Source organism: Sebastes umbrosus, chromosome 2 (assembly GCF_015220745.1).
Source record: "Sebastes umbrosus isolate fSebUmb1 chromosome 2, fSebUmb1.pri, whole genome shotgun sequence".
Taxonomy (NCBI): Eukaryota; Metazoa; Chordata; class Actinopteri; order Perciformes; family Sebastidae; genus Sebastes; species Sebastes umbrosus.
Genome location: NC_051270.1, coordinates 39,979,849 through 39,993,308, shown reverse-complemented (window position 1 = coordinate 39,993,308; position 13,460 = coordinate 39,979,849). Strand labels below are relative to the sequence as shown.

Below are 13,460 nucleotides of genomic sequence, written 5' to 3'. Positions count from 1 at the left end.
CGACACAAAGAGAGAGAGAACAGTCAGCCAATCAGATCAGCCAGAAGCTCATCATGTCATCATGTGTTAGAGTTGATGTGAAGAAGATGTTGTTGTTGTGTTCATGTCTCCAGGAAATACAGCTGGATTACAGCTGACAGCATCACAACATGTATAGAGACAGTGGTCCTCATCCATCAAACTGTCGTACCATCAAATCTGATCAGAAAGTCTTTGATCTCTCATTGATCAGTTCATCTCTGTCACAGCTCTGAGATCAGTCTGACTGAAGCCTCAAATCACTGGCTCTTATTTCATAGAACTATGGTTACATTTAGTAACCATGATGTGGTCTGCCCAAAGAGCTGTTAAAGGAGGGTAACGGGATGAGGGTGTGGAGGTTTAGTGTCTTTTGTAACTCGTTCCAGTCACTAAGAGCAGCAAACTGGAATGAGTGATGACCAGAGGAGGTGCAAACTTTAGGAACGACCATACTGATGAATTTTCTAGAAGATAAATTGCAGTTACTGTTGGAGATATTCAGTAGTGAGCGGAGATATGGAGGTTGGTTCTGCCAGTGATAGTTTTATAAATGAACTGTGTGCTGCATCACTGACTGACAGCTGATGAAGGGAGTCTCTGTAAACACTGATTCATGACTTCTGTTCTCTTCTTCTCTCATCAGATGGAGGTGATCTCTGTCAGAGTGAGTGATCAGAAAAGTGGATGTGTTGAGAGGATCAGCCGTGTCCTGATGATCCACAGAGGTTCACCACCTGGACCTGGATAAAAACTTGCAAAGCCCAAAAAGGACTTCAACTCTGCCAAACTCTGGGGCCGAAACCACTCTGCACTGCCCGAATCTTCTCTCAGACAGTAGCCACGCCCGCAGCTGATATAACATGCCCTTGGTTAGTGACCTCTGACCGGAAAAAGGAGCACTTGCTCAACTTAACCTTCAGGTTCAACTGAACCAGCTGAGACAACACCAAATCGAATCGCTCAAGGTGCTGCTCGATTGTAGACGAAAACACAACAATGTCATCCAAATACAGGAGCATGGACTGGAACCTCTGATCCCCCAAGATCCGCTCCATCAACCGCTGAAAAAGTCCCTGGCGCATTACAGAGCCTCAACGGCATCCGTGTGAACTCATACAATTCAAAAGGTGTGCAGAACGCAGTCTTACAGCGATCTTTCTCTGCCACTTCCACCTGGTGATAACCACTCGCCAGGTCAAGAGTGGAAAACCACCTGGCACCACTCAACGCATCCAATGACTCTTCAATGCAGAAGAGGGAATGCATCTTTCCTTGTTCTTGCATTGAGCTGACGGTGATCCACACACAGTTTAAACGACCCATCTTTCTTTCTCACTAGGAAGTTTAACAGGTTGGTTGGCGTTGGATAACAAACCACAGTGCAAGGGAAGCTCACAGATTATGCGCCAGGGCGCTTACTATTGCCGACAATAAGCTGGCCCACAACAGCACGGGGTGGACAAACTTACAGTTGAATCAAAACCAAACAAAATAAATGCATCACCTGGCGGCTCACTCACTCATATGAGCAAGCCACTAGCGCGCACCGCCACGTCAGGGTAAGATGCCTCCGAGACACTGAGCTCAGAAGCAAGAACGTCCGCGGATAGCCTCAGCTTCACACCGGTAACGTCTGTCAGCATGCAGCTCCCGTCGCCCCAATAGATGGCGAATTCAGTCAACGTGCAGCCCCCGTTGCCACACCAGAGGGCGAAACGGGCTGGCTTACAGCCCAACCAAACTTTTACCCACAGTAACACTGTGCTTCACTCAAACCACATGGAGTCCCAGCCCGACGTGGAGGAAACAAAGGGCAGACTGAGTGCCCGCGGCCCGCCACCAGCTGCCTTTTATCAACTAATCACTGCCAGTGCACTACCTTACAGGTCCGGCCAGACAAATCACTCCCCAACGTCAGTTCCACCTGGCTATAGAAAGAAAGAAATAAGGCTGGATGTAGCCCACATGTCAATCTAGTGGAAATACTTATTTAGTCTATAATGGATAAGAAGTCAGTGATGTGGTGCTCATGGAAACCATCATTTGTAACAGGACCCAGACACTGTACAGCCTGAAAGCCAGCCTGGTAACGTAGTGAGTGCTACGTGTAGGACATACAAACCATGCAAAGTTCCTGCTGTGCAGCACACACTTAAAAAAGCATACTGATGGGATTAGAAAGAGAAGTAGCCTAAGTGATAGTTTCAATGTACACTATAAATACTGTATACACAGTAACACTATGTATTATTCATTGCTGTGTGTTTCTCTCCCAGCAGACCAGCGATCCAAGAAAAATAAAATGTCAAAGCATTGTGGTGTCCTCTCCCTGCTGTTTTATGAATATACAGTACACTATACAGTATAGTTATTGGTTCAGTGAACTTTATCAGCCATTTCTAATCAATAATATATTCATCAAACCTCTAACAACAATATGAACAACAGTCTTCATAAACACAATATAACCGTAACAATGACTATCACATGAATGATTATAAAAATAAAAATGATTGATGATCCCAATGTTAAAACAATAGTACTGAACTGAATGATGGTATGAATTCAGTTAAGTACTTATTTTTCTTAGTCTGCATTAAAATATAGTATTTTAATGCAGGCTAAGAAAAATAAGGCAAAATACATAAAATCATGGACTAACTGTAAAAAACACATTGGTTTCTGATCGGAGTGACTGCTGACTGAACAGATAAGACACCAGGATAAATCAAGCCTGGCTGTTAGCCTGGTCTGGAGCAGGCTAGCTGCACAGAATAATTCTCCATGGTAACTGATGTGCCACTGTTTTCATGAAACCCAGTCAAGGCTAAACTGAGCCAGGATAACTGGAAAATCCCAGCTTAATCCCCTATCTTGGTTTTGTGAAACAGGCCCCAGGCCTGCAGAGGTGCATCGTCCAATAGTTGTGTATTCGTGTTGAAAGTGTGTGAGATCAGTCTAAAGAATAAAACTGTCATTGATCGCTGCAATCTGCCTCTGTGTATCTGTGCTGAGGGAACTCGTTGTGGCAGCAGTCCTGCTACACTCCAATGTAAACCCATCCGTGTCATTATTAGACGGTCAGAGGTACTAAAGAACAAGAAAGTTCACCTAGGGTGGGTGGGACTGGAGGATGGATGGGTCAGACAAACAGGATTTTCACCCAGGAGACTGCTGTTTGTGTCCCGTATGAAGTCAAGTCAACGTTGACTCATTTTACTGTAGTTTTATGTAACTTCCGGACTTTACTAACACCAGTTACGTAACAAGCGTACTTATTTTACGTAACAAACATACTTATTTTAGCCAAAACCACGATCTTTTTCTAAACCTAACCTAACTAAGTAGTGTTGTTGTGTAAGTAAACCTAAAAACTATAGTAAACCTAAAAACGAAGTATTTTATTTTGAAAAGAGACTGTATGCATGTAACGAGCGGAAACTGTATGTTTTCTGCACAGCAATTTATTTTAAAAGACACTATCTGTGTAATGAGTGGAAACTTGGCACATTGTCCCTGAGACACCTAGAGTGTCATAGTTTGAAGCGTAAGGCCACTGACCAAGTGTCGGTATTTTACAAATTGGAAGTGAGAATGTGTTGCAACTGTACAGGCAGAGGACACGATAACATGAACACCTGTATAATGTAATACAATGTAAATATCCCGGCAGTCAACAATATTATCAATTGTGGTAATTTGATTGAAAATTTATTTGGGAATATACACCACTAAAGCACAATATCAGCCAAGTTAATGGATCTTTAGAATGGGCCCTCATTCTTGAGGAGGAATTTCTGTAATAAAGAGCTCACAAACGAAGAGTATATATTTATTATTTAAAGACAAATCATGAAATAATAGTTTCATCTGTATGCATATTATATATATCATTAAAGGTATGCTCTCCTCAGGCTGTGCAGTACTCCTCAGACTACACATATTTAGCATTACACTCCTATAACATGTTGGACGAACAAGGAAAACAAGGAAACAAAGAAAAGGATAAAAATCGTTGCACCAGAACCTGAGTTTGTCGAAACATGGTGCCTACATTACCCACAATGCAACTTTACCGCCGACATTCCAGAGATTCCGATGTATTATTCTAGTATCGGCTAATGGAGCCTGGAGCCTCAAGTAGAGATGAGCAGCGAGCTACAGAGGTCTGGACTTCTTTCTAACTCCACACCAACAGATATTTTTTTTAATTTTCTAACTTGTAGTCTTCAGCCCCAAACGTGAGCCACAGAGTGTAAAACCGTGGTACCGCCAACCGCCATCTGATTTCCGTTGCTCCTAAAATAGTGTTATTATGGTATGAATGGCCTTATGAGGCGAAGGCATTAAAATGGTTTTGAACTCGGTGGGTCACGTTACCTCAGTCTTGGAAAGAGAGGAGTGAGCAGTGGGGTACAGTGGTTGCAATCTGTAACCACACCACTAGATGCTGCCAAATCCTACACACTGTCCCTTTAAAGGTCCCATATCATGCTCATTTTCATGTTCATACTGGTATTTTGTGTTTCTACTAGAACATGTTGTAATGTTCAAAAAATCTTTACTTTCCTCATACTGTCTGCCTGAATATGCCTGTATTTACCCTCTGTCTTAAACGCTCTGTTTTAGCGCATTTCGACGGAATTGCGACGAAATTGCAACAGAATTGGGTTGCTAGGCAACAGCTTGGGTCCATGTGTACTTCCTGTCAGCTGATGACATTCACATACACTGCAACCAGGAATAAACTGGGACACATTTAGAATGTTTACGTTAAAAATTGTGTCAAGGGTCTAAATCTTCTATATTCATGACATCACAAACGGACAGAAATCCTGACAGCTTGTTTCAAATGCAGAGTTTCTGAATACCGGCTGTGTGTATTTCCCTGTGGACTGAGCATTTCGATACTTTCACAGTATTTATATTGGACTTAAGCCTGCTTTATAATTTAAAAAAAACTGAAAATCTCTCTTTTTTATAATATGGGACCTTTAAAGTTTCATATTAGTTAGTATTTTTATTGTTTGTAATCCTTGTAAACGTTGTTTCATATCATTTCTTATTTGTAAAAGACTGTATTAATAGTATTAGTAGCCTATTATTATTATTATTATTAATAACTAAAGCAACAATCAGTCCTGTAAACAGCAGTGATCATCATATTGAAGGTCGTTTCCCCTTTAAAAACATTCGGGAACGTCGATGCTGTTCTGTCCAGAGCTGTGAGGAGGGGAGGAAGAGGGGAGGATGAGGGGAGATGTGACATATATTCACAGGCAGGAGAAACCCCGCAGCGGACACGCACGTTTTCACCATGTAGATGCAGACAGACGGAGCTTAATGTTGAAACTTGAAAGCAGCATGTCACATCCTGAGCTGCTGTGACTGGAAACACCGGCTGACGTCTTCTCTGCAGGGATGAACATAAAATCGCAGGTAAGCTCGTCTCCCGGTCTCAGGCTCCTCTAATAACGCAGAGGTGAGCTGAGCTCTTCCTTCCTCCCAGCATCAATTATTCACATGCGAACCTGCGTCCAGGTCTTTTTGCAGGGATGAACTTTGGTCTCGCGGGGTCAGATTACAGTGACAGTTGTGTTAAAGAGTGTGTGATCTGCTGCATATCTCATGGCATGCTGCAGACCCGACTGTAAACAAACCGAGCAGACATGCGGCTGCCGTTCAGCACCAAGGACAGAGAACCGGAGGCTGCTGCGTAGCTTCATACCAGCAGCTTCTGCCGACGACACCACACACACACACACACACACACACACACACACACACGCTGCTTTACTGTGAATGAATGACTAATGTCAGTTCATCAACCGAGCGCATCTTCAGAGCTTCACAGCTAAATTATTCTATCTTTAATGATGAGCTGTGAGATTGTGCACCAGTTGTTTTTTCTGTTTTCCCAGACACCACAGGGTATGTGGGTGTATTTATCGGACAGAAATACATGTTAACTCCCAGTATAGCTGTCTTGTCACTACAAGAGAATAAGAATCACATAGTAAAACATATTATTGTTCTTATCAACAGAAGAATGTCTAGGTCTGTGCAGCATATAACACTAAGAGACTAAAACAACCTCAGGAAGAGAACCAGAGCAGGGATCCCTTTTCTAGGACAGACAGACCAGAATAGCAAAATGACAATATGGAAAATCAGGATGACAATACTACGTAGATCGATTGAAATCTATATGCTGTATGAAGAATATGGATTTTGGGGAGACGTCCAGCAACTTGTAGGTGCTGCCAAACAGGCAAAAAGCTGTTAAAAGGGAATGCCACCTAAATTAAGAATTTCAATATGATATTTCCATGGCCTAAAGTTCAATTCCTATCTGTGACCATGAGCTACTTTATCTCAAAGCAAGAGACCAGAGAAGTATGTCTCAAACTTGTATAAAGTCTGGAGCTGCTTCATAGACAATGAATGAAACTGGCCTCACTCACAACTCAACAAATACCGCCAATTGGTCAGCGCCCCTCGCCATTAGAAACCGACGGATGGAGGCACCTTTAGCGACTGAATGTGATGAAGCGGCGTTATTCGACGGTCGGAGCGGTGAGGTAGTATTAATAGCGTGAGTCCGTACAGGGCGGCTGGGAGGGGTGGTGGATGGGTCAAACAAACACAAGACTTTCAACCAGCATTGAATAATTGTGTCACATTAGTCTTTAGTCACGTGACTCGTTGTTATCGTCAGTCCCTTGAGTCGATAGTCAGTGAAGTTAACATCAACCAGGACCGTTTCCTAACCCTAACTAAGTGCTGGTGTTGCCTAAACCTGACTTCTTGTGAAAACAGAAATTTATGTTGAAAGGACACTATGCATGTAATGAGCGTATACTGACACACGGTCCCTGGTCCGTTCAAAAGTAATGAAAGAGGGGTACTGTGCGTCTGTCTCCGATGCCGAGAGGCGGTGACCAAGCATATTTGACGAGTTGGGGTGCGAGACTGATTTCATGGAGCCACAGAATGTTTGTTTTCTTTTCATACCTGAACAAGCTTCATTCTAGTGTTGTCAGGTGTGAACCAGAAAATGTTCCCATATACTCCGAACATTCCTCTGGGTGCTCTCAGTGTCATCTACAACATCTCTCCCAATTCATTGTCTATGGAGCAGTTCCACACTTTATGTCCGACTTATGACATCACATGTTTGAGTTTAAGTACTCTAGTTTTTGGATTTGGGAGAGAGTTGTTTTGGACTGTCTTAGACCATAGGAATAACATGTATGAATTTTGAAAATGGGAGTAGTTCTCCTTTAAATTGAGCTACTGTATGGAGGTGCTCCAGATTCTGTACCCCAGTGGGGATTGTGTATTCTGTAAACTGACAAAAGCAGCTGCCCTGTCTCTCTCCTCTGGTACAGAGAACAGATCAAATTGACAAAAGTGTTGTACTATAAATACTTATTTTCTCACTTACCTCCAAAAATCCAGATAGTTTTGGTTTTGTGTATCCAGGTATTGGGATATAAGTGACCCAGATTTCTCAGTACGCTGGAGGTGACTAGAATTTTGTTTGCAGGCCTCAAATAATTTAAGAATTAAATAAAAAAATTCTGCAAAATCTCTTTCCAGAAACAACTTCCTGGTTACTCTGGATAATCAGCCCGGTCACACTAAATGACATGATTATCGCAAGACATTTCGCGTGCAATAAATACCACTGTTCTTACTTTTGGCGTGTCATGTGTACGTCATGTAGTCTGTACTGACTGCAACGTAAATGCAGCTGCATTTTCCATACATATTTTACTTAGTTAACACCTGAACAGGAGCTTGACATTCCAGTCAGAACCAGTTTTGTAGCCTCATGACACTGAGACATCTTCAAAGTTTTGACATCATAACAGTGCTAAAGGTTACAATGCCCCTTCAAGTTATAGAGCAGATGATTCAGTAGTTTTCTCATCTACATTTCAGCATAATTCTACAGCAGGAGGGCAAATTAAACCAAAATGATTTGCATGACTTGATGTTGCCAGAAGCGAGAGAAAAACATGTTTTTTGTAATTTGGCTGGATCAACCATTTTTCAATGTCAGTTTGCCAGTGAAATTTATCCTTCAAAGTAAACCAGGACCTGGTGGGAAGATGAGCTATGAAACTGCTTGTGCTCCGTGTCTTTTATTCACTATCCAACCCTGTAAATCAGCTGTTTGTTGAACTGTCTTTATTTTGCTTCAGCGCTTCATTTTCTTATTGCCAAAACATATGTGTTATTTTTATTTTAAATTGCTATTCTTTTACTCTTCTACTACAATCATGTTGCATTAATTCTGCTAAATAAATCAAGTTCAATTCACTGATTGATAAATGGACTGTGACACTGTTTTCCAGGAGCAGAAAATGGCCGCCGCAGACGTCCTCTACTTCACTTTGTGGATCACCACAGTCCTCACCACCGGACTCGGATGCCCTGAGCTCTGTACCTGCTCGGACAAACATGGCCGTCATTTTGCTGAATGCTCCTACAAAGACTTAGATGAAGTCCCAGACGGTTTGCCTCCTAATGTGATGACTGTGAGTCTCTCCGCTAACAAAATCAGTTTGATACCACTGGGGAGCTTCGACAATGTGACCCGGGTGACGTCGCTGTGGATGGCCAACAATGAGATCGTCTCCATTGAACAAGGAACCCTCACGCCTTTGGTTCATCTGCGTAACTTTGACATCAGCCACAATAGAATTGTAGACTTCCCTTGGGAGGATCTGCAGAACCTCACAGGCCTGCAGCTGCTTAAGATGAACCACAACGAGATGGTCCACCTGCCGAGGGACGCCTTCTCCAACCTCAAAGACCTCCGATCCCTCCGACTCAACAATAACAAATTCATAACCATAGCTGAGGGGACGTTTGACGGTCTGGTGTCTTTGTCCCACTTGCAGCTTTATAAAAATCCCTTTGCGTGCACCTGCTCCCTCGACTGGCTCAGAGACTGGATTTCAACAACCACCATCTCAGTCCCGGAGCAGAATTTGATCATTTGTGCAACTCCACAAAAACTTAGAGGGAAAGTAATCGGAAAGTTGCCAGTGTCAAAGTGCACAAGGCCGAATGTGACTATACGAACCGAGCCAAATATACACAATGCAACTCTCTATGAAGGGAGCATATTGGTCTTGACTTGTGAATTCACAGGAAACCCAAAGCCTCTGGTCATGTGGAATATTCGCAGCAAAAGCCAGAAGCAAGAGCTGGCTCTGCCCTTTACAGAAAATGACTCTGCAGAATCAAATGAGGACTCCTCACTATCCTCTAATCCTGTCAAAGTCTATAATAATGGGACTCTTATCATTTCACACCTCAGGAAGGAAGACAGCGGCAACTACAGCTGCTCGGCCACAAATGAGTTTGGAAGAGCCGCTGATTCAGTGTCAGTGGAGGTGGTGGCTTCACCTAAACCAACGCCCGTAAAAAAAATGACCACACCTACTTACACTAAAACACACCCATCTATACACCAAACAACACAAAAAACATCTGTTTTGGATTCTGTGCGTCTCGCTGATTTAAAGAGAAAAGAAATCATAAAAATCCTACCCACTTTCCCGCCCACTGCAGAGATCAATTCGTCTGAGGAGGCATCAACATATCCATCACGTGCTAGTAAATGTGGCGTGACGGCAAACACAAGATACATTTCTAGCCACATCTTTAACGGGAGCATAGATGATATCAAGCAGTACACATTTGACTTCGGTGTCATTGCATTAGGAGTGTCAGAAACAGAGGCGACAGTGCGACTCAATCCTCTTCTCATACCCAGGGACAACAGCGCCATCCGGGCTGCCGACAACGCCATTGCCGACGCCAACGCCAACACCAACGCTGACACCAATGTCAATGCTGCCACATCTGATGAGATCTCCCACGCTGACAGCGAAGAGCGTCACGGTCTTTCAGACGTCTCTGAAAGAGTCAATTCAAATGGCTTGTATCTGTGCGTTGCTGCCGACCGTAAACACTCAGCCGTGCAGTGGTCGAGGATCCAAGAGGGCATCAACACGTATCTGTTCAGCGGTTTACGCCCTGGCACCAACTACTCTCTGTGTCTGACCTACAGAGGGGAGGACTGCGAGGTCCAGGTGCTGTTCACCACCAGGAGGAGGGTACCCAACCTGCTCATCATCATCTCCGTCAGCATCTGCCTCCTGACTGTGTCCACTGTACCCCTCCTCGGCGCAACGTGCTTCCACCTGGTGTACAAATACCGCAGCAAGACCTACAAGCTGATTCTGAAGGCCAAAGATCAGTACCACATGGAGAGGAACCTCGCCGCCAACTTTAACATCCGCGCACCTCACACCGAGTCCCAGAGGAAGATTAACGGCAGCCAGCTGGACGAGGAGGAAGGGGAGATGGAGAGTGGAGACGGAGAGAAAGAGGCGGACACAGAAGAAAGCATCATGACGGAGTCTTTTTCTTTGTCTCAGTGCCGGGGGAATTTAGACAACTGTGAGGTTGGATCTGAGTACAGTGATAGGTTGCCTTTGGGAGCTGAAGCAGTGAATATTACAAGCAACTACAAATATCCAAATCAGTAATTGTTGACATCATTTGCACTTTACTTTAGCATGTGGTTAAAGGGTAGAACAGGATGTTTTTTCAGTTTGTGCCATTTAGCCCTGCAAAGGCAGCCCAGACATATTGCTATGTTCCACAGTTATCTGACAAGACATAAAATCATTGACTTGCTTTATTTGCAGAGCTGCATCATTCAGTCACTAGACTCTATCGATTGTTTGTGGATGCTTTCTAGCCAAACATCCTATTGAACTAGGCCTGGCCATGTTAACCTTGTTATTTTTTATAGCAGCTTGTTTTCCTCCTTTCAAAAATATTCCATAAACAACACTAGAAAGCAAAAATACAAGCAGCTTGTGTTCTAGAGGGAGGAGCTGGTTATCAAAGTTGAAACATGTGGCACACCATCAAAGCATTCAATGTCTGTGCAGCTTCATATTTTATTAATAATAATTGATGATGTGTTTCAGCCAGAGGTCGTCCTCAGAGCATGAGTAGTGTTTGACATTGAGGGAAATACGCTTATTTGCTTTGCTTGCAGAGAGTTAGATGAGAACATCAATACAACTCTCACGTCTGTCTGGTAAATATGCAGCTGTACAGCCATTTAGCTTAGCTTAGCTTAGCTTAGCACAAAGACTGGAAACAGGGGCAAACAGCTAGTGTACTAACAGCTTTAGTTGGCTTACTATAATGCACATAGAAAGTGCACCTTCACAGCAGCTGCACTGTTCTCTTTTTTTAATAATGGAAAATACAAAGAATTTTTAAAAGTGCATCTGGATCCAGATATGCACCAAAATACACGTAGTGATAGACAATCATGGGATGCATGAACCAGATACAGTGCTTTCAATAGTTCATAAGAAACAAAAATGATCAAAAATACCTTTTCTGTTTATATAAAGAAATCCCCTAGCCATATTCCTTGGTCCAACTATCTACCAAGTTTCAGTAAACTCTGTGTAGAAATATCCAGGCTTCGGGAGTAACAGAGGAACGACGTTACGTGATTAGGATACAAAAAAAGGAAACTGTATTCCGTTACAGAAAAAAAAGACGTAATCAGATTACCGATACATTTAGTAAAAATTGGGATTATTAGTAGGATTACAATTTTAAAATACATAAAGAACAATATACTACCATGCACATGTGCACACATTACAACACTTCACAACACGAGTCTCACACAACGGCCTCTAACATTAGTGAAAACAAAAGCTTTCACTGGGTGGAAATTTTGCCATTATTAAGTATGTAAAGCAGAACAGGGGAACAACATCACAGTACAGTGCAAGTTATCGCAAAGCAAAAAGGTTTTCACACTTTCCAGTTCATCAAGATTATTCTTTTTGCCAAGAGGCATCCCCGCATGAAAAAACGGTTCATAGAGAATGAGCTTAAAATTTCTGGTCCAGCAAACATAATACAGGACAAACTGGGTTCATTTAATTCAAGTTAAAATCCGGCAACAATAATGTGCCAAATTGAATTCAGTCCTTGGATGATGACAGTATTTTCACAGCTGGAAGGCAGAACTTGAACTGTCACTGTACTCTTTTCTGCTTTACACAGAAAATAATGGAGAAATTTCAGCATGTTTTTTATTTTTTTTATTGTCTTTTCTTTGCAGATTTGGTATTGAGGTAATCCAAAAGTAATGGAATTAATATTGTGATACTTGGATGTGGTTACTGACTACATTTTTTAACATTTAATTAGTAATTGTATCGGAATAGATTTTTAAATTAACCCTCCCAACCCTGGAAATATACAACTTGAATAATAGATGGATACAGTATATAGCAGGGTTATAATGAAACGCAGTAAACGTGAAGGCTTATTTGTTCATTTGTGCCTTTTGTGCAATTTATAACAGTGAGATATCGATTGTACAGCTGCAAAATTCATTTGGATTAGCTGGCATGAATGAATTGAACCCTGATATAAACAATAAATGGGTCCTAAATTCCTTTTAATTCAAGTTGTTTTCAACGGAGCACACCTCGAGGAAGATATTGAAGTTTCTGCCAGAGAAAAGTCTTACAAAATGTGTCATTATAAAGTTACTTATTGCCTCTGTCTATTTAGTAAGAGCATCGTTGTTAAAAACCTAATAATTCCTAATAAACAGCTAATGAGTGAAAAGAAGAGCACTATAAAAATGTCCCTGTTTCTGCTAATTGGCGTCAGGATTGAGGACTATCGAGGTTTGGCCACAACAGAAACAAAAGGATGTGTTAAATTGAATGTAAGAAAACCTGTGTCATGTGACACATTTTGCAAAATGATTAGGAAAAATGTCAGCTAGATGTAGGCAGTAGTAACAAAAATATACTAATATTATGCTTTAAACTACTTGCAATAAATTTGTGCTGTCGTATTAGAAGTGCAGTAGCTTGAAAATACAGAAACTTAATCCTCTAATAAGAGTTTAAATGTTTAGAAGAACTGTGTTGTTTCAAAGAGAAAACTATTGTGTCCTGCAGCTATGAGCTCGTTGTCCAGTTCTACTGTGAACATTTCCTATGAAGATAACTGTTTTCATGTTGAATAAAACTATAAGCTCTCTGTAACGCTGGTAAAAATGTTGGTTCATTATTATCAACCAAGTCTACTGCATACTGTGTGTAACAGTGCAGCACTTGTGAGTGTGTATGTGAAGCTATTGTTGTATCTGGGTCATGTGTCCATCCTGCTGTATTTCCCAGAGTTCTGTGTGTTAGAAGACCTGCATGCTGCCTGTTGTTGTGAGTCACAGTATGCTGAATATTCTTTTTTCTGTTTTATACCCCTGTAATAAAGGAAGTAGTAGGTTTTAAATATCCTCACTAACTCTCCTCATCCTATGTGCCTCAATAAAGTTTGGAAAAAGGAATACTGAA

The 13,460-nt window shown here is 42.0% G+C and overlaps 1 protein-coding gene across 2 annotated transcripts; it reads left to right on the top strand.

The window, feature by feature from the left end:
* Positions 1-5,291: 5,291 nt before the first annotated feature.
* On the top strand, positions 5,292-13,460 carry LOC119500417 (immunoglobulin superfamily containing leucine-rich repeat protein 2-like). Of its 2 annotated transcripts, XM_037790134.1 has the most exons (3): positions 5,292-5,460; positions 8,385-10,635; positions 11,199-13,460. In XM_037790134.1, the coding sequence occupies exons 1-2, from the start codon at positions 5,443-5,445 to the stop codon at positions 10,590-10,592; spliced, it is 2,226 nt and encodes a 741-aa protein (XP_037646062.1). In that variant the 5' UTR covers positions 5,292-5,442; the 3' UTR covers positions 10,593-10,635; positions 11,199-13,460. The 2 variants fall into 2 exon arrangements, with proteins under 2 accessions (XP_037646062.1, XP_037646053.1); XM_037790125.1 differs by having other exon boundaries at positions 8,385-13,460.